Genomic DNA, 25,860 nt, shown 5'->3' with positions numbered 1-25,860 from the left:
TTATGCCCAGTGTGTTTATCACATTGTCAGCCACTAGAGTGCCTTCCCTGACTTAGTGCCCTCCTGATCAAAACAAAATAAAAGAAAAAAAATTCCTTCTTTTATTTTGTTTTGACTATGGCAGACCAACACGGCTACCTACCTGTAACTGCCCTCCTGATGTTATAGACTACAATTCCCATCAGCCCCAGCCTGCACTTGTTAGCTGAGGCTGATGGGAATTGTAGTCCAAAACAACTGGAGAGCGTCAGGCTGAGGATAGCCTACGCTAGAGCTCACATGGTCTTCTTTTTAGAAATTATGCATCGTTGGTGGCTGCCTCTGTGAATGCGGGGGACAGGGGCGAAGGCACGCATTTTTTTTTAGAGGGGGCTCTGAAAAAAGGGTTATATTTAAAATGCATACTTGTTGCTTTACATATAAAAGTGAAGAACCAAAGAAAACGTATCTGCCAAGGTGAGTCCCAATCCCAGGCAGGTGGGGAAAGGGGAAAGGCCGGTGGTCTCCGCCTCCTCGTATTCTAGGACTGAAGGTTGGGGCAGGAAAACAATGGTTCGGGAGACAAAATACGTTGTTTCTTGGGGGGGGGGGTTAGGAAGAGACGACACGCCCCTGTTGCCCCCTCTCTCGCGCAGCTGGCGCTTAATTCGTTTCGCGCACGCGCGCATCCCCACGCCAACACGGATACGCGGTACAACAAAGGGGAGGCGGAGGAGAGGAGCAGTCGCGAGCCCCTCGTCCCGCCCCCAGCCCTGTCTTCCGAGGAATGCGCGCGCAGAGAAATGCGGCGGAGACAGAGGCCGGGTGACCTTTCAGCCTCACCTGCCAGGGTATACTGTACAGAATATGGTCTTTAAAAAAATAATAATAAAGAATGAATTAATGGCGCACAGCTGTGCGTTTCTACTCAGAAGTCCCCTTGAGTTCCGTGAGGCAGACTCCCAGGTAAGTGAGTAACAGGACTACAGCGTAAGGACAGGGAGATTTTCAGATTATAAAAAGGAAATATGTCCCCCTGGCACAAGAGGGTGCAAGTCTCAAGTCATATTCAGCACGCCTCCTATGCATTATATTGAAAATATGTACAACCGTGCTGAGTGGGTTATTATTGTTATCTCCATATTCCATATACTGAAAGAGCTGTGGCCAGGAGAGGGCAGGATTCCTTTTTGAAAGAGGTGTATCTGGCACCTTCATTGTACAGTATAGCTTTCCTTGGAGGCTGAAGAAGCGACTCTGAGATATAAATTATAATTAGGATGCACCCTGTCCTCCTGAATGTAAATTGCTGCACCGGCTTTTAATATTGTATTTTTATATTTGTTGTAACCCAGCCTGAGACCTTATGCTGAAGGGCAAGTAAGTCAAATAATGTATTATTATTATTATTATTATTATTATTATTAATTTATTGAATTTATATACCACCCTATACCTGGAGGTCTCAGGGCAGTTCACAAAACAAAATTAAAATATAAAACCACCAAATATATCATCAAAATAAAAACAACCCAATAACCACCCCCAAAAAAGTCTCACATTTTAAAAGGGCATAGGATGCCCTTAATCAACCAAAGGCCTGATTAAGAAGGAATGTTTTTGCCTGGGGCCTAAAGGTGTATAATGAAGGCGCCAGGCGACCGTCCCTGGGGAAAGCATTCCAGACAAGGAGCCACTGCAGAGAAGAGCCATTCTCGTGTTGCCATCCTCCGGACCTCTCGAGGAGGAGGCACACAAAGGAGGGCTTCAGAAAATGATCTCAGGGTCCAGGTAGGTTCAAATGGAAAGAGGTAGTCCTTGAAGTATTGCGGTCCTGAGCCGTTTAAGGCTTTATAGGTCAAAACCTGAACTTTGAATTGAGCCCAGAAACTAATTGCTGGCCAGTGCAGTCCAACTACGATTGGTGTAATATGCTCAAACCGTCTTGCTCCGGTGAGCAACCTGGCCGCTGAATTCTGCACTAGCTGAAGTTTCTGAACCGTCTTCAGAGGCAGCCCTACGTATAACGCATTTCAGTAATCTAACCTTGAGGTTACCAGATCATAGACAATAGTAGTTAGGCTATCCCTGTCCAGATGAGGGCGTAGCTAGGCCACCAGCAGAAGCTGATGGAAGGCACTCCAGGCCACCTGAGCCTCAAGCAACAGCAAAGGATCCAGGAATGCCCCCAAGCTGTGACTCTGCTTCTTCAAAGGAAATGTAACCCCATCAAGAGCAGGCAATCTCCCACCCATCTGATCTAGGGAACTACCCACTAACAGTGCCTCAGTCTTATCTGGATTGAGTTTCAGTTTGTTGGCTCTCAGCCAGTCTATTACTGAGGCAAGACACTGGTCCAGCACTTCCACTGCCTCACCTGCAGATGTAAAGGAGAAATAGAGCTGAGTGTCATCAGCATACTGCTGACAATGTACTCCAAACCTCCAGATAACCCCACCCAGTGGTTTCATGTAGATGTTAAACAACATGGGGGATAGGATTGAGCCCTGAGGAACCCCCGACTGAAGGTTTCATGGGGCTGAAAAGCATTTCCCAAGCAACACCCTCTGGGAACGACCATCCAAGTAGGACTGGAACCACCGCAAAGCGGTGCCACCCGCCCCTAGTTTAGAGAGTCGTTCCAGAAGGATACCATGCTCTATGGTATTGAAAGCCACTGAGAGGTCGAGAAGAATTAACAGGGACATGTTTCCCTTGTTTCTCTCTCTAAAGAGGTCATCATACAGGGCAACCAAAGCAGTTTCTGTGCCAAAACCAAGCCTAAACCCCAATTGAAATGGATCCAGAAAATCAGTTTCTTCCAAATAATATATATGCAGACTGGTTTGCTTAGACAACCCAGTGAATTTATACCGAGGAAACATTTGAACATTTATAAGTGTCTCCATACACAAAAGCATATTTTAGCATACTGCTACAACACTAAATATGGAATAGTCACCATGTTCCATTTGGTTGTCAGTCATCTGCCCTCTTGGTATGTAGTGTACCACAGATAATGTTATTTCTGGTTTTTGAAGTTTTTCATTTGTATTTTACTGGTGTAATGGAATTTGATCTTTATTGCCATGATGTGCAGTTTACAATGTGCTGGATAAAACGAAGAACCCAATTAAAATATTAATGTTTTTTCAAGAATGATAAAAATGGATCATACTTGGAACTACCCTTCTTCACCCATTCAAATGTAGCACAGAGCACTGGGTGCGTCTGTCTTAATTTTGGGACTTAGGAGGGGGAAAGGGGGCCCTAGGAGAAAAGAAAAGGTAGGAGAACAAGCAAGCTTTGAAGCCACAGGTCTGTTTCTAAGAACAGGGTAAATGCATACCATACAAGGCAATTCTAAAGTACAGTACATCTTTAGCCATATGGCCATAAATATTATTTCCGTTTACAATAAAAACAACATAGTTTATTTCTTCTTCTTCCACCTCAAATATCACTAGCAGGATGATACATATAGTAGATGCCCTTTTATATAAAAGTAAACAAATAGAAATAAGATAAATAATTTCTCAGTCATAAGGGAGTTAAAAAATGAAAAGTTATGGGTAATTTTCTGTTATAACAATGAAGAAAGTTTATATAATAGGATTTAATGCTTGAGTTTTCTGCATATATGCACCTTTTTTTAATCCAACCACTTTTTCTAATTATATGATTGCATAATATTTCTCCTTCCTGGAATGGTTATGTGTGCTTCTACTACCATGGTAACTACTTTGCTTCTGATTCAGCCATATGGTGTTATTCCCCCTTTCCACGCTGATTATCATGTCTCACATTCTATTATAGCGAGTAAAGGAGTACAGAATACTGTTTTAGGAGGACACACTTGGAAGTTGCTTCTTTCTAAAATGCCAAAAATTGCTTACAGCTTGCAACTGCCTACAATTTTCTTTCCGCAAAGGCTTAGAATGAAATGCTAGTTAAATGTTATATATACCACCCAAAGTATACAGTAGGGGGAGCATCTGTAACCTTCTCTCAGGTGCATAGCATTTATGTGTATGTGGTAACTTTGAGGTGCTAAGAGCACTTTCAAACAAGCAGTTACTCACCTACATATATGAGAAATGTACAGTCTCATAAGGACTGGACCACATGTTTTAATGTTCTACAAGTGCTTGATTTTCCAGAGGTACTATTATTTTGAGTACAGCTGTCACAGGGATAAAAGTACTCCTAGTGGTTGTTCCTGCAATACATCAGTAGTAAAGTGAAAATACAAAAGCACCAATGAGTGAAAGACAGAGGTGCTATGTGTCTCAGGTTCTCACATCCAGGAGACAGCCTGCCCTGAACAGGGCTCACACCGCCCTGGAAGGAGCAGGTTCACAGTTTGGGAGTGCCCTTGGATTCAACACTTCACTGGAGGCTCGGGTGCCCTCGGTGGCTAGGAGTGCCTTTTTTCAACTCTAGCTGATTCCCCAGCTGCAACCTCTTTTGGACAGAACTAGCTTGGCCATTGCACTCCGTGCCCCAGTAACTTCTAGATTGGATTATTGCAAGGCTCTCTGTGTAGGGCTGCCCTTGAAGATGACTTGGAAACTTCAGCCGGTCCAAAATGCAGCAACTAGATTACTGGCTAGGGTTCTGTTTATAACCCCTGTTTTAAAACAGCTGCACTGGTTGTCAACGAAAAAACAAAAAAGGCAGGCAGGAGCTGTGCAAGCAAATTCTTAAAGAATCTTCTGGGGTTTCAAAAGGTTGTAGCACAGCATTTTAGAACTGATGGCACTAAACACCTAAAAATCATTGCCACAACATTCTCTCTTTCTCTAACAACCCACTTCACCTTTCCTCAACATGGTCATGATGGCTACTTGCCTGATAAACATAGAAGTGACATTCATAGGCACTAAACCCATGTTGTGTCAACAGAATGAAAAGAGGAAATGGAGCAGCAATTCCCTTACTGGAGAGAATAGAGCAGAGCCCAGGGAAAAAAAGAAAGGTATGATGAAGCTGCAGAATTGCAGCAGAGGAACAGAGATGAAAAACGGCCCAAGACCATTACACTTCTTCTGTGGTGATCTGTGTCATAACCCAGCTTGCTGCAGCTGCATTGCCACAAGTACATCTTACAGCATAATTACTATCACCATATCAAAGCGTTATGAATGCAAAGCTGCAGCGTTGCAGCATTTGGACAGAGCTGAGAAACAGCCCCAAAAGTTGTGTCTCTCATTACCCAAACACTGCCGCAACTACTTTGCCACAAGTACAGCTTGCAGTTTTATTATCGCTGCCATATCAAAGTATTATCAGCAAAAACATAAGTCTAAGCTCATTACAAGGCTGCAGATTCTGTCCTTGACTAACATTTCTAGCCAGTTTGCAGCATTCAGTTCCTTGAGCACCAACTGCATTCACCTTGAATAACTTCAGTGGCTAATCTCAGGCACAGTTGCCAACCAGGTTAATGTGATAAAGGCTTTCTCCCCACACCCTAAAGACCTACTGAAGTTTTTCTCTTGCCCAAGCTGAGGGATCAAGTGAGCTCACCAATCAGCAGCGTGTTGTGGAGGCTGTCAGCTCCTGTGGGAGAATGTTAAAACTATTGAATCATAATAAGAATTGACATTGTAAATGCAATTAGTACTTGACAGGAAGAATTGAAAGAGGAGGGAAACAAGGGAAGTATACAACCCCTAGGGCAAAACTGAAATGGAAACACATCTTGCTTTCCCAGTTTTAAAATAAGTTAATTCTATGGGCTGGCAAGACTCTGGCTGCTGTTATTCAACCAGGAAGTTCATAATCAGCCCCCTATGTCCATGGATAGAAGCTACATCATCTGGTGTTCATAGTCCAAAAGAGCGGCATGGGGGAAATACTTCCCAACATACCTCATGGTTTCTTTGGAGGCAAATGAGCTGCCTCTTGTTTATATAACATCACAGGCTAATTTGTGCTAGCCCAGTCACTGGCTTTTTGTTTACCAGGGTTGATTCCTCACCTCCAACAGGCATTCATGGGAACTGGAAACAGATCTAATCTTTTCAGTGACCTCAATGGCATTGGAGAATAAAAATCCATTGGCAGTGGTTTCAGAGCATACAGCTAATGCTTTTAGCACAGATCTAACATTTCCTCATAGTGTTTTCTTTCCTTCAGTGTTTTCTATACAACTCCTTAGAAATCCTCAGGAAAAACAAGCATTTTACAGTACTGTGCCTTTATTGCTAGTACATGGCAACAGGACAATATACGGTAGATGTAGCAAGAGGACAGAAGCACTTTGGATACCCAAATAGGGTTCTGCTGCCAAAAGAATGACTTCACTTTTCTGCAGCCATTGGCAATTCACCAAAGAAATCATCCCAAATTTATCATTTGTCCTTCGAGCCCAAACTTACAGAATGCACAGATTTTTCCATTTATAAAAGCAGGAAACAAAGTGTTGCTGTTGTTGTTTGTAAAATCAGTCAACAGTTTTGCTGAAATCCAGTGAATTTGTGAACCCCCTAATGATTTATAGGCTACAGCACAGCAAAGGACTTTTGGAAGTTCTCCGCCTTGTGAAAGAGCCTCAGAGATTCCTTGGCGGCTGAAAGTCAAAATTTGTCAAGTGTGGAATTAACACGCAAAGGGCTTGTTCATGCTAACTTGGCAACCATGGATCCTGCTTGCTCAGTCACAGATTACTTGCATTTATTAAACGGTTTAGGACCACCATGCACGAAGAACCATCTCCTTCTGTTTGAACATGCTGGTCAAAAGAACATAAAAAAGCCAGCTGGATCAGGCGAGTGGCCCATCCAGTGCAGCATTGTTTTCAGAGTGACAAACCAGATACCTGTGAGAAGCAACACAAGCAGGACCTGCGCACACAGCACACTGCCCACCTGTGATTCCCAGCAATTGCTATTCAGAGGTGTATTGACTCAATTGGAGGAGGTCCTGTTGTGTGTCCCAGCAAATTTGTGTAGAGATCCTTTGTCTACAAACAGGGGTAGGGAAATTTTTTTTTAGCTCAAGGGCCTTATTTCTTTATGGGCAACTTTCCAGAAGACACATCATGCCACTGGTTTACAGAGTCAGTGCCAATTATGAGTGGGGCAACAGACACAAATGGGTTGTCACATGGAAGCTTGTTTTCTCCAGCTCTGGAAAGTAGGACCCAAACCAATGGTTTCAAGTGATAAGGAAGGAGATTCTGACTAAACACCAGGAAGAACTTTCTGACAGAAAGCTGTTAAGACAATGGAACGGACTCCCTCATAACTTGGTGGACTCTCCTTCATTGGAGGTTTTTAAGCAAAGCTTGGATGGCCACCTGTCTTGTATGATCTAGCTGAGATTCCTGCATTGCAGGCAGAGGCGTACCGTGGGGGGTGCCGTGGCGCTGCAATTTTGAGAGGGGGCGCAAACAGGCATGACCCAGGGTAGGAGAGCAGGAGAGTCAGTGGCAATGCTGCCGCCCACCCTCTCTGGCTGTGAGGCGCCTCACACCCGGCGGCGGAGAACACCCCACCTCAGCTGCTGATCTCAGAGGGTTATGCAAGATGATCCTCTTTCCAACTCTTCAGTTCTATGATTCTATTAATTCTACATTAATAAAGTAGACAACATTTGAGTCATGACCTCCTCATCTCCCCCTCCTTTCCGTTCCATTCCATTTTAGTTTTTTGCTTGTTTGTCACAATCCCCTCCCCAAAACACAAATCTCTCCATTCGGGCAAGCCTGAGGCATTGTCACAGTTCAAGGTTGCATTCCAGTCAGGCAAAAGCACCTAGGAATATGGAGCAGGGTGGGTGAGTTATGTGACCTAGAGGAAGCTTGGAGGGCTGCATTTGGACTCTGGGCCTGAGGTTCCCTACCCATGATCCATGTGGCTAAGGCTGGTTCACATACAAGTGAACCATAGAGTTGGAAGGGACCCCAAGGGTCATTTAGTGGGGTGCCCTAGTTGCATGATATATTTAACACTAGTACAAATGTGATACACTAAGGAAATAGCCACAGCCCCTGAAAACCTGGTGCAGAGGACTACCCACATCAGCACAGAGTCTTTTGAGGAAGAGAGAGAGAATTCTGGAGAAAGGGGTTGGTGTGCAAACATCTTTGGCTGAGCTACCTGAAGTAATCCCGTTCCACTCCAAAGTAGCAATGATCAATGTAGAAATTACAGTAGTTTCCCTCCCACTCTCCTCCTCCATCTCGCTTGATTTATACGTGCGTATGTGCTGGATACGTGGGGAAACCCGTCTAAACTGAAAATTACCTTGGGGCACAGATCCATTAATCGTTTGACTGAGAAGTCAGGCTGTAAACCGCAAAGACCTCGTGGAAGTGATGCAAGGTTTGATCATTTCTCTACATTGCGGTGTTGTCGGACACATAAACGTACACGTGGTGATAGATTAGCAGGCTGGACAGACAGACACACAAACCCCAACAATGGTGGCCCTGACAGCTGCTTGGCATTGCTGCTTGCATCTTTTTCTTTCCTCTTTCCTCTCTCCTCCCCCTCCCTGCCCCAGTGCAGCAGGGTAACTAATAGCTTGGCAGACGAGGAAACAGAAAACACAAGGGAAAGACTAACCACCCTGTAGCACCGTCGCCAAGATCAAAACCAGATCCACTGCGCCCAGCTTTAAAGTTGTAAGCAGCTTCTCTACCAGGACTGGATTTAGGTTTGATAAGGCCCTAAGCTACTGAAGGTAATGGGACCCTTTATATGCCCAGCTGTCCTTTGTCAACAACAAATTGTCACTGTTGTTTGTGTTGAATATATGCTATATGATAATTTATGGACCTAACAGGTATCTAAAGCCATTTGCACTTAACAAAATATGTATTTTATCAAAGTAATTGTTGAACTTATATTCAGGAAATGTACATCCAGGTTTTTTCCCTTTAAATTTTTTTGGGGCCCCCAAGAGAGTGGGGCCCTAAGCTATAGCTTGTTTAGCTTATACGTAAATCCAGCTCTGCAGTCTCTACCCAATTCTCAACTCCAGTGTTTGGGCAGCAGAGAGCCTCTGCTCTCCATCCAGGCAACAAAGTAGGCAAGAGCCAACAAGTCTTGGCGCGAAAGCTGCAGCTCTGTCTGAAAAGGTATTATTCAGCCCGCCTGGCCCATATACAGTGGTGCCTCGCAAGACAAAAAGAGTCCGTTCCGCGATTCTCTTCGTCTAGTGGTTTTTTCGTCTTGCGAAGCAAGCCCATTGACGGCTTAGCGGATTAGCGCTATTAGCGGCTTAGCGGCTTTTAGCGGCTTATCAGCTTAGCGGATAAGTGGCTTAGAAAAAAGGGGGGAAAGGGAAAAAAAGTCAGAAAAACTCGCAAGATATTTCGTCTTGCGAAGCAAGCCCATAGGGAAATTCGTTTTGTGAAGCGCATCCAAAACGGAAAACCCTTTCGTCTAGCGGGTTTTTCGTCTTGCGGGGCACCACTGTACGCAGTTTGCCAACCTCCTAAGTGGAATCGGATCTCCCTTGATGTGCCCCACTCTGGTTCCACAGCTTGCAGTTAACTATTCTCTCCAAAGGAACTCCTCCCCACACCGGTCCTCTCAATGGCCTCCCCCGGCTTTGCTCTCCAGCTGGAAGCCGAAGCCAAGTTTGGAGGAACATGCCAGGCATCCCTTGCTGGTGATCCTGAAAAGGCTCCCTAGAGGGCGTGTGCCCTGATTGGAGACTGCCCCCATTCCTAAGGCATATGGCATGATGGGGCAACAGAAGGCGTGTCAATAGACCTGCAAAGGGGGACAGGGAGAGGAAGGTTTGCAGAGGAAATGCACCCTTAAAGAAAAGCAGGGAAGATGTCCATCGTTAAGGCTGGGAGGGAGGAGGGATGACTTGTGGCTTTGCAGATGTTGGCCCCCAGCTGCCAGCAGTCCCAGTCAGCATGGCCAATAGTCAGAGGTGGTGAGGATTGCAGCCAAGTACCCAACAAGTCTAGGAGGATGAGATCAACAATTTATCATCATATAGAAGAAAACTACTGCTGAGGTTTTCCCTCCCATTTAATCACAGCTAAAAATAAAGGCAATCAATTTCAAGGAATGCTCCCTGGAAAGCTAATGTACTAGGTGTCAGCCCTCTTGGTGGCACTGAAAATACTTGCACTTGCCTACAGGGAGAGTTCTATTAAGGTGCTGCCTCCGAAAAACCTGGCTTTCAAATAGGACCAGCATCACCAAGAGGATTTTGACTTTTTGAAAACCTCTCCCAGTTCACACATACACAGTTTGTATGTCCCAAGTTTCACCCCCTCCTAACTGATGGAGAGAAGTAATTAATGGGAAAGAGACCTATCAATTATTATTAGCCAGGATGGCTAAAAAGAAAACGGCTGTGGGTCCCATGCAGCCCAAGGCTAACTGTGGTGTATTAGCAGTATCATCTAACATGTTCCTATTCTGATATGCATTGATATTTACCAGGCACTCCTATCTCCATTACTGAAAACCAATCATTGGAATGCTAATATTGAAGCCAATATATTCCTCAGGGCAGGCAGCATGATTCCAACATTAATGCAGTGCGCTAGTCCTACACATGTAAATTATTTGTGTGTCTCAGGCAGGAACCACTGACAATGTGCAGTTGCTTCCCCTCATGTTGTATTTGCCTTTGTCCTTAACCTTTCTCTCGAACTCTTCTTTTGTTTCAGCTTGGAGACCGTTTTTTCAAGCACAGCACACAAGGTAATGAATTGAGCAAGAACTGCTTCATAAATTACGAAGTGCTACACACACTGCAATGTTTGAAGCAGCAGCAGCGGCACACATCGATTTCATCATAAGCATGCATGTATACACACACCCCTGGGAGCCGGAGCCAAATATAACTCATGGCCATATGGACAGTGGAAAAGGTACATACAACTCCAAGCCAAGTCTTACAGCAAGTGCATGCACACACCACAAACTATGACCACTTACTTGGAAGTGCCCCAATGAATTCATGGGAGTTACTTCCATGAAGTGAAATGTCCTTAAGATAGCACAAAGCACTGTGAGTGATTGAGGTACAACCACAAAGAACTAAACCCAAAACTCTTGAGGTTCTATCGGTACAAATTCTAACTGTTGAAAGCACTAATGCAGTGCAGTTTTAAGACACCAAATGAAGTGATGGCTTTCCTACACACAGATCAGAGATAGGGAAACCTCTGCCCATGCCACACTTCCCACCATCCCAGCTCCATGCCCTCAAGTACTTTGCCTGGCTGGAATGTGTTTTTGAAATGTGACGTTTGCCCGCTTAGGTTTATGTGCGTGTGTGTTGCAATGTAGTTTATGGTACAAGTTTAGAGTCCCATGCATTGCTCTACCCACTTTTGACTCTGGTGTCACCCTCCACCTTGATTGGCATGGGACCACGAAAGGTCTCTCTGTGCAATCAACTGTATTGCCATACCCAACTCTCATGCCTTTTCTCAAGATGTTGTTTCTGTAAAGGGATTTTTCATTTCATTTCTCAATCGGCACATTACAATATTTTGGATACATGCAATTCTTCCCTGAGAAAGAGCACTGTTAGTCATGGATTCACAAGCGTTACAAGCACCTTCTGGGAATGACCAGTGATGGAACGAGTGAGATGTTTCCTCTTGCTGCACCATTTTGTGACCTTTTAAACATTTTAACACTTGGAGCAATTCAGCTCCAGTGCCAGTACCGTCATCTAACCATGTTGCTGTTGTCTTTAGTGTAGCAAAAGCATCAAGACAAATTTCCTTATCCCAGTTCTTTTGTAAACCAGGGGGAAGCAGCTGTACAGTTCCCAGTCTACAGTACTTGTGTGAGTGTCATGCACAGGTTGAAATGTGGTTGGCATCAGCACTGACCAACTCTTAAAGAAAGGTCCTAAATGTGCTACGTGAAAGGCACAAACCTTCTTTTGCCACACTCTAACCACCAATTGTATACCGCATTTGTATTAAAAGCTATCATTCTTGAACCACCTTCGTTGAGAATCAACTTATTTCCCAAATTACAATTGACACTGAATACCCAAAAGGATTTACCTCTAATAAGAAAGAGCTGCAGAACAGAAAGGGATGGGGAAGATTTTATTAAATATTCCAGATGCCATTTCCCATTCTGTGCTGGGCACTTAAGAGAAGTGCATGGTCTTTTAGAGATTATGTGGTAAATAAAAACAAAACAGGTTACAGATCCTAGGCATTTAGGCAATGCTTATGACAGTAGGATTCATTATGCATTTTCATTAATATCTTCATTTTTAATTTTAAAATCTTAAAAATTCTCCATCTTTAAAGATTCCGAGTTAACTCTGATACTGTGTTTGTTGTGCACTGTTTGTGACATTAAATACACGACACTGTGTAATATACATTAGCATGTAATAGATGAAATCCCTCTACAAAACTTAACTACATACCAATTTCAGCCCACATTTTTTTCACCACTGATAGTAGCAATGAAATCCATGGTCCCACAGTCTCCAGGCTAGGAACCTGAAATATTTTTGACAAACAATCATTGCATTGCTTGAAGCAGCAGCAGTCAGAGCCTTTATTCAACCTCAACGATGGTCATTAAAATGGGCCATGGTCTCAAGGGATCAATTAAGATTACCTTAGCAGCCAGTAAATATTACACTAGTTGTTTTAATGAATTATTTGCTATAATTTCCAATAAATGCACTGTATACGCATTGCCCTTTACACTGAATTGGGGAAGGAGGTTAGAGAGGCTGAGCATATAAAAGGAACTGTAATTTAAGAGGAAACAAGTGCATTTGTGTGTTCACAAGTTATTACAAAAGATGGTATTAAGCCATATTCCTTCCAGTGTTAAACTAGAAAGTGCTCTTGTTTTTGTAATATTATACTTGTACTTACAAACATATGTGCTAAAAAAATCCCCACTTAGCAACTTTTTATCAACTGAACAAACTTCATAGATAGCTACGTATACATATGAAATTTTGAGTTAGAGCAAATAGGTAGATACATTATACAAAGTCAGACCACTGGTTCATCTAGCCCAGTATTTTCTATTCTGGCAACAGATCTCAAGTAGAGGTCTCACGGCTTGAGTTCCTTTAACTAGATGTCTCTATTATATCTGGGACTTTCTGCATACAATGCATATCCTTGATAATGTAACTATGGATCCTGCCCATAGTTGTGAACTACCCAGTATCACAATTAATGTAAATCTGGGACTAGGAGTAGAATCCTAGCCTCCGAAATCTATGCTGAAAACAGAAGCTATTCCTATCTCAAACTTGAGCAGTTGGGCAGCCATGCACATTTGCAGGCACAAAAACAGAGCAGATAAGTTGTTTACTTTCCTCACCTCCAGCAAAGGAGTTAATCATTCCTTTATTTTAATTTAATGATAGGAGAATTCCAATTATTAACAATGATCTAAAAAATATTCCGTTAAAGGTTCAATTTCATTTCTTTCTATTCAGACATCACATGGTCCATAGAGCTCAATGGCCTCATAGCCGATGTGCCTCGCTGAGGACAGTAACATTAAGGATGGGGCAAGAGTTCATCTTGGGGCCATTTGACATATATGTTATTGAACTTCATGTCCCAAAATAGCAGCACCCTGCTATACTCAAATTAGCTGCCCATTTTGACTGTTTCATTTCTCGGAGGGCACACTAAAATATAATATCCAAACATGAGACAAGTGCTTGGCAGAATTCAGCCGCAAGTTCAGCTGCAGTCTGTCACTATTCAAGAAGCCATCTCTCATACTATGCATTTAACAAAAATAAAGGGGAACCAGCAAGTACAAATTAGAACATGAAAAACATTGTCAGACTGTGCAAACCCTCTTTTTATACTGCTCAGTAAAGTTGAGTTTTGTGGAGCACTGAGAATATAAAAGGCTACCTCTTGCCATGTCAAAGGGGACACGGGTGACATTTGGCAGAATGGTCCTCAGGTACTTTATCACATCCTACATCACAGGAAGCAATTAAGGACAATAGATAAAACATGAGATGTAAGGGTTCAGAAATAAACTTTTCTTCAACAGATCCACAAACATTCAGAAATTTGAGACAATGGCCCAATTTGCCTATGGTTTAATGTGAATGAGCTCCTCCCCCACTTGACAAAACAAGCCAGTCTGGCTTGCCATGTCATCCAAGCCTGTGCCTGCAGATTGATTCCCCCAAACACACAAGTGGAACCAAGGTTTGTTCCTGACTTACTGCTCATGGTATATTTGAGGAGAAACAAACTACAAACCCAGGTTCTGACAATACAACAAGCCAAGCTCAGGCTTGTTTTTCAAAGCAGGGGAACTGGCATCACTGTAACTTTTGAACAACGTGCACCAGCATGCTGCTCTTCCTATTTAACTATAGCAAACAAGGCCAAAATAAATGATCCTACCCCTCCCTCTTAAAGAGTGCCAAACGAAAGTAAGCATCCCCCACTGTTGATGGTCATGTGAGACATTAAGTTAACAAGCCTTAAGCAGCACTGGTATCCTCTAAATCAGAGTTTCCCATATTTACGTCTCCAGCTGTTTTCAGACTACAATTGCCATCATTCCTGAGCACTGGTCCTGCTAGCTAAGGATGATGGGAGTTCTAGTTCAAAAACAGTAGAAGACCCAAGTTTGGGAAACCCTGCCTAAATTTACAAGTAGAGGACCATGCTTGAACTGTACGGAAATTTCTCCACAATTCTACCATGGAGAAACTGTTTTGATGGTAGGAGGTGTGTCTGGGTTTTGTTTTGTTTTTTAAAGGTATACCCCTTCAAGGAGGTTATTTGCTTTTGCAAGTAGCTGTGATAATACACCAAGTTTCGTTGAATGCTCACTTGCATTATTTACCAAACATACATGTGAAAGACTAAAATGCTGATCAAACTAGATGGACAGCTCAACATTCATTCTTAGCAAACGATCATACTGAAAAAATGTATTAATGGTTCTAATAAAATCTGTTGTCATGAGAAGTGGCAAATAGTACTCAAAAGCAGCTTCTTTATTACAGAGATTAAAGCATACATACCTACATACCACTCCAGTGTAAAACAGGCCCACAACACTGCCATCTCTCTCTCACGCACACACACTACCCCCACCCCACCACCAAAAGAGTACAACGTCCGGTGTCTGGATACAACCATATTGACAGATGAATAAAACCAGACAAAGCATTATGAAATATGCACAATGTTGATTTAAATTGTTATTTTCCCGTTTCAGGCAAGTTGCACTTTTAATGTTAGAAAACAGGTGAATTCAGTCACCACCACACAAGATTCCTGGAATTTTTCACTAATACATACTCCAATTCTAATTCTTAAAGAGTAACTCATTTTAAGGAATCTGATTTGAGAATCAGCAGGAATTTGAATCAAATTTTATCAATTATCTTACTTTCATGAAAAACGACACCCAAGTTGGAAGAAGTTATGTTGCTGAGCTTGTACTTCTTGGCTTGGAAGAACAAGGTTTAGGAGGCTCATCCTCCAAATTGTGTAATGCTCATTTACAAAAAGGATTGCAACCCCCAACTTCTTCTCTGGATCAAATTTTAATTCAAATTTCTCTCAACTCCTGTCTTTTGAACCTGCCCACAGACATGCATACCCCAACATCCCTCTTCCCTTCAGTCCTTTTTATGGTGTTGATATAGGTGGCAGCAGCTAGCTACAGCTTTAAGAAAGGGAGGTAAGTGTTCCACCCTTCCAGCAGCCCTTGGGAAAACTCTGTACCCCAGAGCTATTTGTGGCTGTGCAGTGCACCATAGGCCAGAAAGGGGACATGAAGAAATCTCTTCCCTTCCTAACTCCACAGCCCACTGCTGCTACCTGCCATACTTGCAAAGCAAGTCAGGCTGAGGGACTGATGGTTAAGTGCGAGGGAAGGGGCTGGGTAGGTGGTAGCTGAGAAGTAAGTCTGGGTATTCAGAGGGCTGGGTAAGCCAAATTGTAATTGCCTCAGAATTAACTAAGCTTTTTTTTTTTTCCAGAACACAAGCAGCTCAACAATCTCTTATTTTGTAAGTTCTAGTATAACCACTAACTAGGATAGAATGGCACTCCATTTCTTTATTGGCAAAATTTTAAACTAGTTAACAAAATGAGGGCTTCTTAGAAAAAAGGAGAGTTGGCGACAGAGTGGTGTGATTACAAGAATATGGCTAACAACAAGTATAAAGTTTTTCGGGAAATAAGAGCTATGCTGCATCTAAAATAATGACGGTAATTTCAGGTCAAACTTTCATACAAAGATTTTTTCCCCCTATTTCCAAGAGGATCTAATGGGAGCTAATTCAAGGTTAAACCCAAAAATATTAATTAGATACATCAAAACACTCCAGCATATTCTATTTACTCTACATCACACACTTTCTAATCTATGACACTGAAACACAGAAGGGATGTCATTAGAAAATCACTATTGCGTTTTTCGCAACAGGATGACAGATAAAACTGCAGAAAGCCTGAAGCTGTTTTTGTCCTCCCAGCAAAGAAAATCCATCTCTCTCCATACTGGAAAAACAGCAGAGGTTGTAGATTCACTCACAATGCTACCGTGCTTCAGCTTCATGAAGATTACCCAGCAGTTACTTGCAAACTTGCTGCCAAAACTAGTTTTAAGCAGCAAGACAACCCTGATTTAAGTAGGGCTGCTTCAATGCAAAAACCAACATAGACCTCACCTAAATGAGGAACAATACACTAAGCACTGGCATTAAATCTGGACTTAGAACGAATTATTTGTAAATATGTATCAACAGATCTATCACACTGCTCATGATGTACCAGCATTTGTCTGACTCAAGTGCACAAGTTCAGCAATTATTTTTGCAATCAAAGATTTAACCTCCTCTCTGAAACTGTTAAAGACTAGAAATTTACATATAAAATAAAAGCTGGGGTTCCCAAGGTCTATGGGATGCACAGGTGGTTAGGTGGAGGGGCAGATGCAGTCTTCAGTATGTTGGATGCTCAGCCTCAATTTAAATCTAAAGCTTATTGGAAGGAAATAATTCTTAAGCTTTTTCACCTCCCTTTTCAGCAGGACCTGAATACAGTATATAAATCTAAAAGCTTTTTGGATTTAGAGACCAAAGAAAGCTGCATTTTTATGGTAAAGCACAGCAGGAAATCTAAATTAAGACTTCTTAACTCTTAACGGAGGATCAGTCTACCTTCTTAGTACTGTTGTGCTTGAATCTAAACACCCCATAACTTACCCTATGTTAGATGCATTTTTTGCCAATGCAGAATGTTCCAGTGTGATTAGAAATACTCTGAAAAGGTGAGTTGATGTGGTGACATTTTCATTTATCTTGCTAAGGAAGTTTCATGAATTGTTAATTACAGAATACCCTGAGATACTGGGAAAGCTGTAGACTTATCTCTATAGTGCATTAATAGAAGGTGAAAAGGTGAGGCTTAATAAGCTGGAGCAAGGACTGGTTAAAATACACAACTGGTGAAGAATTCCAGACTATTTGAACCTCAGGAGCTGCATCTTCCATTTCCAGTTAAGAAGGCAAACATCAGCCACTCACTGCAGTTGAATTAACAGCATAAATCCATCCCACATTAAACTACTTTCTTGGCACAATTTATTTTTCCTGGACACCCCCCCCCCAAAAAAAAATGCTGTTAGCAAATCATTAACGATATTCTATTCTAAACTGTCAGTTTAACAGCCCTATAAAAACATTTTAGAGTGTTTTTTTATTATTTTATAAAAGTGTGCATGCTGTAGATATTAAAACTGCAGTCACCCTTACAGGCATCTCAGTTCTCTTTCAATCTTTCATGCCTAATCTATTCAATGAGACACAAAACGCCTTAGCTGAAGGCAACAGTTTGCTATATTGGAAAGTGCCACATATAGCGTAGTACGAGAAATTATATTGTACACTTCAAGACACTAGTCAAGCCCTTTGAATTAATTTTTTATTGTTTTGTTTTTTAAGATGAAGGGCAGTGAAGTGGCGCAGCATAATTTCAGATTTTTTCTAGACATTCACGTTTAAGCCACTCATTGAATAATGCCTCTCAGCCTTCTCCTGTGTAAAAACTTTTGGCATTAGTGATCACTGGCTTCACTTTTGCCATTGTGATCCCACACTATGGAATGCTATCCCATTCACTAAAAACAGGGAACTCAAGCAAATAAACAGAATTGTATCTCAAATTTGACAGCAACTTTCCTAAGTAGAAAGTATACTTTTACTTCATGCTGCATGACTATTTCATATATTTTTTATGTTGTTAAGTATATAATGGGAAGAGATAATGATAAATTAAATAAGAGTACTGCAGGTTTAATTTCACATCTTGGCTATAATCTGACAAAGAAGAAGTCACCAAATACAGCAACTAGGTCCTGTCCCAAGCCAGGGATTAACTAATGCCCCTCCCCAAACCTTCCCCAGGCCCACCCCCTCCCACAACCCTTTCCAAAATCTCCCAACTAGACAACACTGTTGGCAAATCAAGACAGCATGAAACATACATCAATAGAAACAAACATGTGACATGTGCCAATGCATCAGGTTAGGTATCCTATTAAATGACACAGTTCTCCACATCAGCATTTCTGCTTGGGAGCCAGTTGTACCTTTGCCACTGAGGGATAAAGTTTACATTTGAGCATGCTCCGTGGTGCATTTACAAGTGCTGCAATGCTACAAAGGAGACTGAACACCTGAAGCTTTTCCCTGTGACTTCTTTTCAGGGACATAATGCAACTGTCCCACCATGCAGTGACACTCAAAAGTACAATCCAATGTTGTAGCACAAATTACAACATCCAGTTTAGTAGGGTGTAAGGCATGTGGACAAGAAGAGATATCAGCAGTATGCAGCAGGAAGAGAAAGAATTCCACACCAGCAGAAAGCATCGGTGGCTCGATGCTTCAGTTCACTAGTTTTTAAACTCATTTTGAATCCCTGATTCCTATTTATTGAGGCTGGAATTCATTTAGTTTCTGAGGCCGTATGCTGTTGAGTGAGTGGTGACCAAATTCCTTGCATTTCTGTTCATTGTTAAGATGATCAACATATTGACTGAACCTGTAGAAAGAACGGAGCACCAAGAATGCCTCGCAGGGTATTGTAACTTGGCCGCCTCCTCTAAGTGTCACTGTTCTAAATTTGGGTAAGGGAGTGGGGTGCAGGGAGTCAAACCGGCCCAGCCACTAGCACTGTCACAAAATAAGTTTCTTTAAAAAAAAAAGGCAAACAAGATTATGAAGCCCTCCTTTACAGAAGCAGCTCATTTTAAAAAAAAAAAACCGCAAAATCAAAGTGTTAGGCTTCTCCATCTAAAAAAAGGTTACACGCATGCGCTGAGAAAGTGACCACCACACAGATCTCAACAGCACCTTACTGTACAAAATCTAAGACTTAAAAGAACTGAGCTCACATTTCAGCCTTCTTTAACTGAAAGGATAAAGAGGCCTAGCTATGGCTGGGACAACATACATAGGGGCATTTCAGAAGACAAGGCAGAGGTGAAGCTAGTAGCCTTGACTTTCAGGTTGTCAAAACTGTGTTAATAGGGAAGGGGCACTTCATGCACAATATGTGTTTTACAAAATACATATCCAAGAAAAAGCAAGAAAACCCCACTTTGCACTAGAATGCAACACTCAAATATTTGCTCTGCCAAAGGCTGTCGCTGATGTCGTGTCTGACAAGAGGAAGCATGTGAAAGAGGCAAGAAGAGGGGAGAAAAGGAAATCCAAGTTTCAGTCTACTTTTCAAAATCTGTTTCTCTCAAAAGGCCATCTTCAGTCATCTGATGTCGGACAGTTCACTCTCCTTTGAGAATGATGTGGTCACAACAGGAGTGCCATTGTTAGCCAAATAGCCTTGCCTCAAGGTTTCAAAATATGAAGCCTGCACAGGTTTGTGATACTGCAGAACTTTTATGGCGTCATCTATCTGAAACCATTTCCGTTTCCTTCCTGTAGAAATAGAGGGAGGGGGAAATTAGTAACACAGCAAAGCAATTGATGATTTTATAGTTCCTTCTATAGATGATTTCCACAGACATATAGTATGCTTATTCCTACTGCAAATGCACTGCAACAGCACACAGTAATTCAATGGCACCTGTGATACGATGACTCACTGAATGTTCACTTCTTCAATATACAATTGTAACAATTAACTTCACACAATACAACCCGGGGGGGGGGGGGGACACAGACCAAACTCTAGCCTGTGGGCTCAATTTTGAATGCTAGGCCTTCCCAACCATCCCACCAGCCTCTCCCTAGAACCTCATACCCTCTTCAGGTTCTCCTTTCCCCACCTTTGAGCGGTTTCCCTCCTACCAGCAGATCAGCACATGTATGGGAGGAATACGAGAAGAGTCTGCTAGTTCAGGCCAATGGCCCATCTACTCCAGCATTGTGTTTTCACAGTGGCAACCAGATGCTTATGGGAAGCCCAAAAGCAAGGTAAGAGAATGGGATGTATATCCTTTGGTAGTGTACTTTGGGCTTTGGCCCCAGTCATGCCAATATGCTGTCCCCAATAACCAGCTCTCCAAAGGAATGTGGCGCTTGGAGAAGGAAGGTTCTTCAGCCCTACAGTACATTACAACAGCAAATCTTTAGTTTAACAAATATTTTCCAAAATTAAAATAAAACCAACATCTCAGTTGTTTCTTCTAAAGGAAAATGAGCTGGGAAATAGTGCATTTAGTAAGGAAGCTCCTGAGACTAACAGAATGCAGCTGCTCACTTTTCTTAGAGAAAATCAATGGGAGGAAAGTTATAGGGAAAACTGTGTATCACTGTGTTGCCTGTGAAGTTCATTGAGAGAGATATGCATCTCTTTCCATTCTGTAAATAATTTAGGCAGCAATCCTAATCCCACTTATCTAAGAATAAGCCCCACTGATTTCAATAGGATTTACATCTAAGTAAACAAGGTTAGGACTGTGGTTAGTTTGAAGCTGGGAAATAAATTTGGTAAGAAGCAATTTTCTAAGTAATATGCTATTCTACAGGATGTATAACCTCATACTAGAGCCAGGGCTTTTTTGGCTGTGGCTCCGATCTGGTGGAACACTCTGTCACAAGAGACTAGGGCCCTGCGGGACTTGACATATTTCCGCAGGGCCTGCAAGACAAGAGTTGTTCCACCAGGCCTTTGGCCAGGGCACAGCCTGACTCCCTCCTTCGGCAATCTTCGCGGAGCTCTGGCCCAACGGTTGCCAGTGGTTTGTTTTGAATTAATTTTATAATGAATGATTTTAGAGTCTTGTGTTGTGTTGTACTGTTGTACTGTTTTATTGTTGTTAGCCGCCCTGAGCCCGGCTTTGGCTGGGGAGGGCAGGATATAAATAAAATTTATTATTATTATTATTATTATTATTATTATTATTATTATTATACAGAAAAGTGAATCAAAACATGGGCATGAAGAAGCACTGGATGAAAAGAATAATACATTAATATGAATTTTGCAATGATTTGAGACTGCTATAGGAGGGGCAATTAGTAAATTTCCTTTCCCCTTTTTTTTTAAAAAAAATTCCTTTTCAAAACACACGCTATACATGGGAAAACAAAAATTAAAAAATCAGTGATTCTGCAAAAAAATAATAATCATGGAAACAGATAGTTAAGACTCTTCCACTTCCAAAATCTGGTTTTTAGCCCTCTTTGTGACTGTTCAGTTCTTTAAATCAAATTCTCTTTAAAATCATCAGTACTAGAATTCTTTATCTGTCTTTTTTTACAAGAAGCTGGAATTTAAAGGAGTCTGACAAGAGCTGCCAAGTCACGAGTATTTTGGCAGCTGTATGCTGATGGTTGTCCTTTTCTACTTTAAACAAAACAGTACAATTCTAATTCTTACACTTTCTTCTCCCCACCCCGGCCACAATCACCTACATAAAACAGGAGTGAGAAAAATATTTTCAGCCTGAGAGCTGCATTCCCTCCCAGGCAACCATCCAGGGGCCACATGCCAGCGGTGGGTGGAGCCAGATACAAAGGTGGACAGAGAATCAAATGTGATTCTTATACTGTAGGCTGCATTCCAGGCACACAAAAATCAGAGGTTGCTACACCCACCCACACCCCTACATTCATCCAGTTAAGCAACATCTACCAGAGTTCAAGAAGCCAGGCAAAAGCAGTAAAGGAGGATGTGAAGCAGGGCTAGTGAAAAGTGTGGCCTGGGAGCAAATCCCAAGGGCCAAAAAGAAAGGGTGAGAGGATTGCAGTCTCCACACCTGATATAAAGCTGAATCTAATACAGAGAAGAGGATTCTGCTATTACAATCCTACAGAGAATCAGGAATATCAATGAATGTAAGTGTCTCACCAATATTCACAGAGTCCTCCCAGTCTTCCAATACTTCTGTGACAATAAGTACGTAAACATATGTTCTGTGTTTTCTGTCCTGGTTCTAAAAGGAGGAGCAGCATTAAAGTTAGGTTCCAAGGTTCATAATATCTGCAAAAGTTTATTCTTAAGGAAAGTAGTGATAGGTATATTGTTAAAACATTTCCACCAACAGCAAAGCCCTACCAAGATAAATGATGAAGATTCAAAAGTAGTTACAACACGAAACAAGTCAAAACATTTCCAACATAAATTTTACTAGTTTTGCCCTGACATCTTGCCAAACGTTACTGTTTTCTAGCTCCTCAGTCTTGAGAAACCTACAAAACATAGGGAAATTGAACAATCTGTCTCAGTGGATGCTCTATGTTTTCAAAATTCAATCATGTAACATGCATGATACCATAATGGCTGCATCTGCAAGTGAAAGTAAGGCAGAAGTGATGATGGAGGGGAACCTCCAGCCCACTAGGGCTTCAAATCACACCCACCTGTCCCACACTTGACATCAAACATCATATATGACACTGGCTTATGGGGCAGGTAAAGACATAGCCAGCTTCTGATTGTCCCTTGGTAAGTGGGACTCACAGACCGCAGTCATCAGCTGACTGGCATTGGTAGGAACCCTGTTATAATTTATCCTTCTGTAAGTAGTTTTGCATCCCTGGTCTAAAGAGTCAAAAACACACATAAGAGAACAAACTTGAACTAGAGGTCCTTTGCAAAGCAACTGTTAATTCATGTTCACTTCACCTAGCAATTATAGGAACTACTTTCATTGAACTTTGCCAAACCACAGTAGTTCATTCCAAGCACTGTTTGTAGCTTACAGGGATGTGTGAACAGGGCCATTGAGAAAAGTCTTAATCAACTCTTCAAAATGCTTATACTTACCTCAAAAATTCCTACTAATCTTCCTAATGTCCCTTTCACTCCAGCCTGTGAGAAATTCAAAGAGAAGAAAGAAAGATTTAATGTTCTAAGTTACAGCTCAATATTTCAGTCTGGGCCAAATTACACATGGTGTAGAAGGTCTATGACGGAAAAAGCTTATGGAAGATCCAAAAACAGCTGGGAGGGTCGGGGGAGAGGATTGGCTTCTGATAGCAGCACTAGGGTAGAGGATGTTTAATCCTTTCCTCATGTAATTTTCATGATTACAATTGCCCCCAAAGCTGCTATCCGTCCCCCAGTGTTTGTGAGTTAAGCGGCTTTGAGAAGGGACATCATGAAGTGTTTAAAACCAGCAGGGGAGGGGAGGGGTGAGAGAAAATTTGGGCCAAGAAAACGAGGTTAAATGCACATATGTATGCATGTAATCTGGTGTTTCACACCACACCCTCTCAAAGCTACATTTGAGGGAAGCACATCACCAAGAGACAGTACATATCTACATATATGAACTCTAGACCCCAGTGCCTGAAGTCAATTGGCAATACTATTAACAATCTGTTGAAAGAGGTACTCAGTGAAGTATTCGAAAATCCCTGCCCTGCATCATAATAACTATTATAGCTATGAGTACTAAGGCAAATTCTACAGCAGTATCCATCTCAACTCACAGATGGAACTAACAATGAGTTTTGTTCATAAAGAGTTAACAAAACCACAACACTATTAATTGGTTAGAAAAAAATTTCAATAGAGGGACTGTTTTGAGAAGAGCAAGGAAAAATAAGAAGAAATTGATAAGCAGCACAAAAAGTTTAGGTCCGAAGCAAGTTTTGGAGATTTACCTCTTCACAAACTTCCCGCACTGCAGCCACACTAGGCTCCTCTTCAGGCTCCATACCACCACCTGGGACAATCCATCTATCTGGATGACGACTACTGCTCACTAACAGCACCTACCAGGGGGAAACAGAGTACTTGCATATATACATTATTTCATTATATGGTTGCCCAACTTCAGAATACAATCTTGCTACAAAAGAAAGCTGTTGACGGGGGTGGGGGTTAAGTTCCTATAAGAAATCTCTCACTTTCTTTTTTGCTAATCTTCTCTCTATACTTATGGAGTCATCATGTCCTCTTGAGTTTCATTATACACAGGCAAAGGAAAAAGCTTAAGGAACTACTGGGTCAAGTCCCATGGTCAGAAATACTCAAAGAAAAGCAAGTCCAAGAGGGATGGGAGTTTCTTAAAGGTGACATACAGAAGGCACAAAGGCAGACAATTCCAACAAGTAAGCATCCAAAGAAACTGTATGGCTGCATATGAAGGTTACAGATGAGCTGAGATGTAAGAAGGGCATGTATAAGAAATTACTCATGTGGTCCCTTCCAACTCTACAATTCTATGGTTCTATGGTTCTATGGAAGAAAGGAGAAATCATGAAAGAAGAGTATACATGAGTAGTCAACAGTTGCAGGTACGGGTGGTCAAGCAGGCCAAAGCTCAGAATGAACTCAGGCTTGCAAGAGAGGTTAAAAATAATTTTTAAAGTTTCTTCAACTATGTTTGAAGTAAGTGGGAAAATAAGCAAGTAGCAGATCCCTTGCGGGGAGAAGAAGGAGAAATGCTACTCAGTGACAGAGACATGGTGGAACTGCTCAACACCTACTTTGCCTCTTTCTTCACCCCAAAGAAAAGCAGTGCCCAACCTTGTGGTAAAAGAATAAACAATGCAAGAAGGGAGTTGAAGCCCAAGATAAAAAAAAGAGGTGGTAAGGGAACACCTAGCTACTTTAAATGAATTCAAATCACCAGTGCCTGGCTAGCTGACCCAAGGGTACTAAAGGAGCTTGTAGATCAAACAGTGTGATACAGCAGCAAAGCAAAAAGCTGATGCTATTCCAGGCTGCATCATAAAAAGTAACAGTGTCCTGATCAAGAGAAGTAACAGTACCGCTCTATTCTGCCTTTACTGTGTCCAGCTCTGGGCACCACAGTCTAAGAAGGATCTTGACAAGCTGGAATGTGTGCAGAGGAGGGCAACCACCTCCTCCACCACTATGTTGGAAGTACAGCCTGACTCACCACTCCAGAGGGACAGGCTTGTATGAGACTTCCTCAAGTGGGAATGCACCTACTGATTACCAAGAGCAATGGGGGAGAGTTTCTCATTAACAGTGCCTGGGCAGGCTCCTGGAATCAACATCCACCTTTCCACTGGTGGTAGCCCGAGAGTCCAACCATTTCCATCATGGCCCACTATGTGAGGACACCAGCTGGTTGAGCATCTGGCTGAGCTGTCTTAACAAAAGGCAAGACATTCTTCAAGGGGTGCATCAGGCACTTCAGAAGAACTAATCTGAACAGGAAAAGCAAGTCTGTTTTGTTTTCACCTCCTGCATTCCATGTTATTAACAGACATACTACACCAAGGAACTTGAAGATACCTCCTTTTTCAAGGTGTTCTATGACAGTATTCTTTAAACATTAATACTCTTACTGTCACTTTTACCTCCACATTCTCCCAGTAAAATATTGTGGTAAACCTAACCCTGACTAGAGACTCTAAAAGCATTGTTGGAGTATCCAGCCATTCCCTGCAACTAGAAACTCCTGCTGGCACTTGGTACTCTGAACTCCTGCCACGACTCTTATAATA

At 42.1% G+C, this 25,860-nt stretch overlaps 1 protein-coding gene and 2 long non-coding RNA genes across 3 annotated transcripts in view; 1 reads left to right on the top strand and 2 right to left on the bottom strand.

Annotated features, from left to right (window-relative positions):
• Positions 1–581: 581 nt before the first annotated feature.
• LOC307218569 lies at positions 582–5,423 on the bottom strand. Its single transcript, XR_013840006.1, has 2 exons — positions 5,298–5,423; positions 582–1,222 (listed from the first exon to the last, which is right to left on the bottom strand). It is a non-coding gene; the product is annotated as an uncharacterized lncRNA (long non-coding RNA).
• Positions 5,424–9,005: 3,582 nt separating this feature from the next.
• Positions 9,006–9,897, top strand: LOC307218574. Its single transcript, XR_013840011.1, has 2 exons — positions 9,006–9,100; positions 9,415–9,897. It is a non-coding gene; the product is annotated as an uncharacterized lncRNA (long non-coding RNA).
• A 2,117-nt stretch (positions 9,898–12,014) lies between these two features.
• The window catches only part of NUDT3 (nudix hydrolase 3), a 28,778-nt gene continuing 14,932 nt past the window's right edge, over positions 12,015–25,860 (bottom strand). The window contains exons 2-5 of the mRNA XM_079980945.1: positions 24,043–24,153; positions 23,201–23,245; positions 22,283–22,367; positions 12,015–19,905 (exon numbers count right to left, since the gene is read on the bottom strand). Coding sequence (XP_079837071.1) covers positions 19,733–19,905; positions 22,283–22,367; positions 23,201–23,245; positions 24,043–24,153 — 414 coding nt within the window. The 3' untranslated portion in view covers positions 12,015–19,732. The remainder of the gene's footprint in view (positions 19,906–22,282; positions 22,368–23,200; positions 23,246–24,042; positions 24,154–25,860) is intronic.

This window comes from Podarcis cretensis (assembly GCF_951804945.1).
Source record: "Podarcis cretensis genome assembly, chromosome: 6".
Lineage (NCBI taxonomy): Eukaryota > Metazoa > Chordata > Lepidosauria > Squamata > Lacertidae > Podarcis > Podarcis cretensis.
This window is presented reverse-complemented; position numbering and strand designations above follow the sequence as displayed.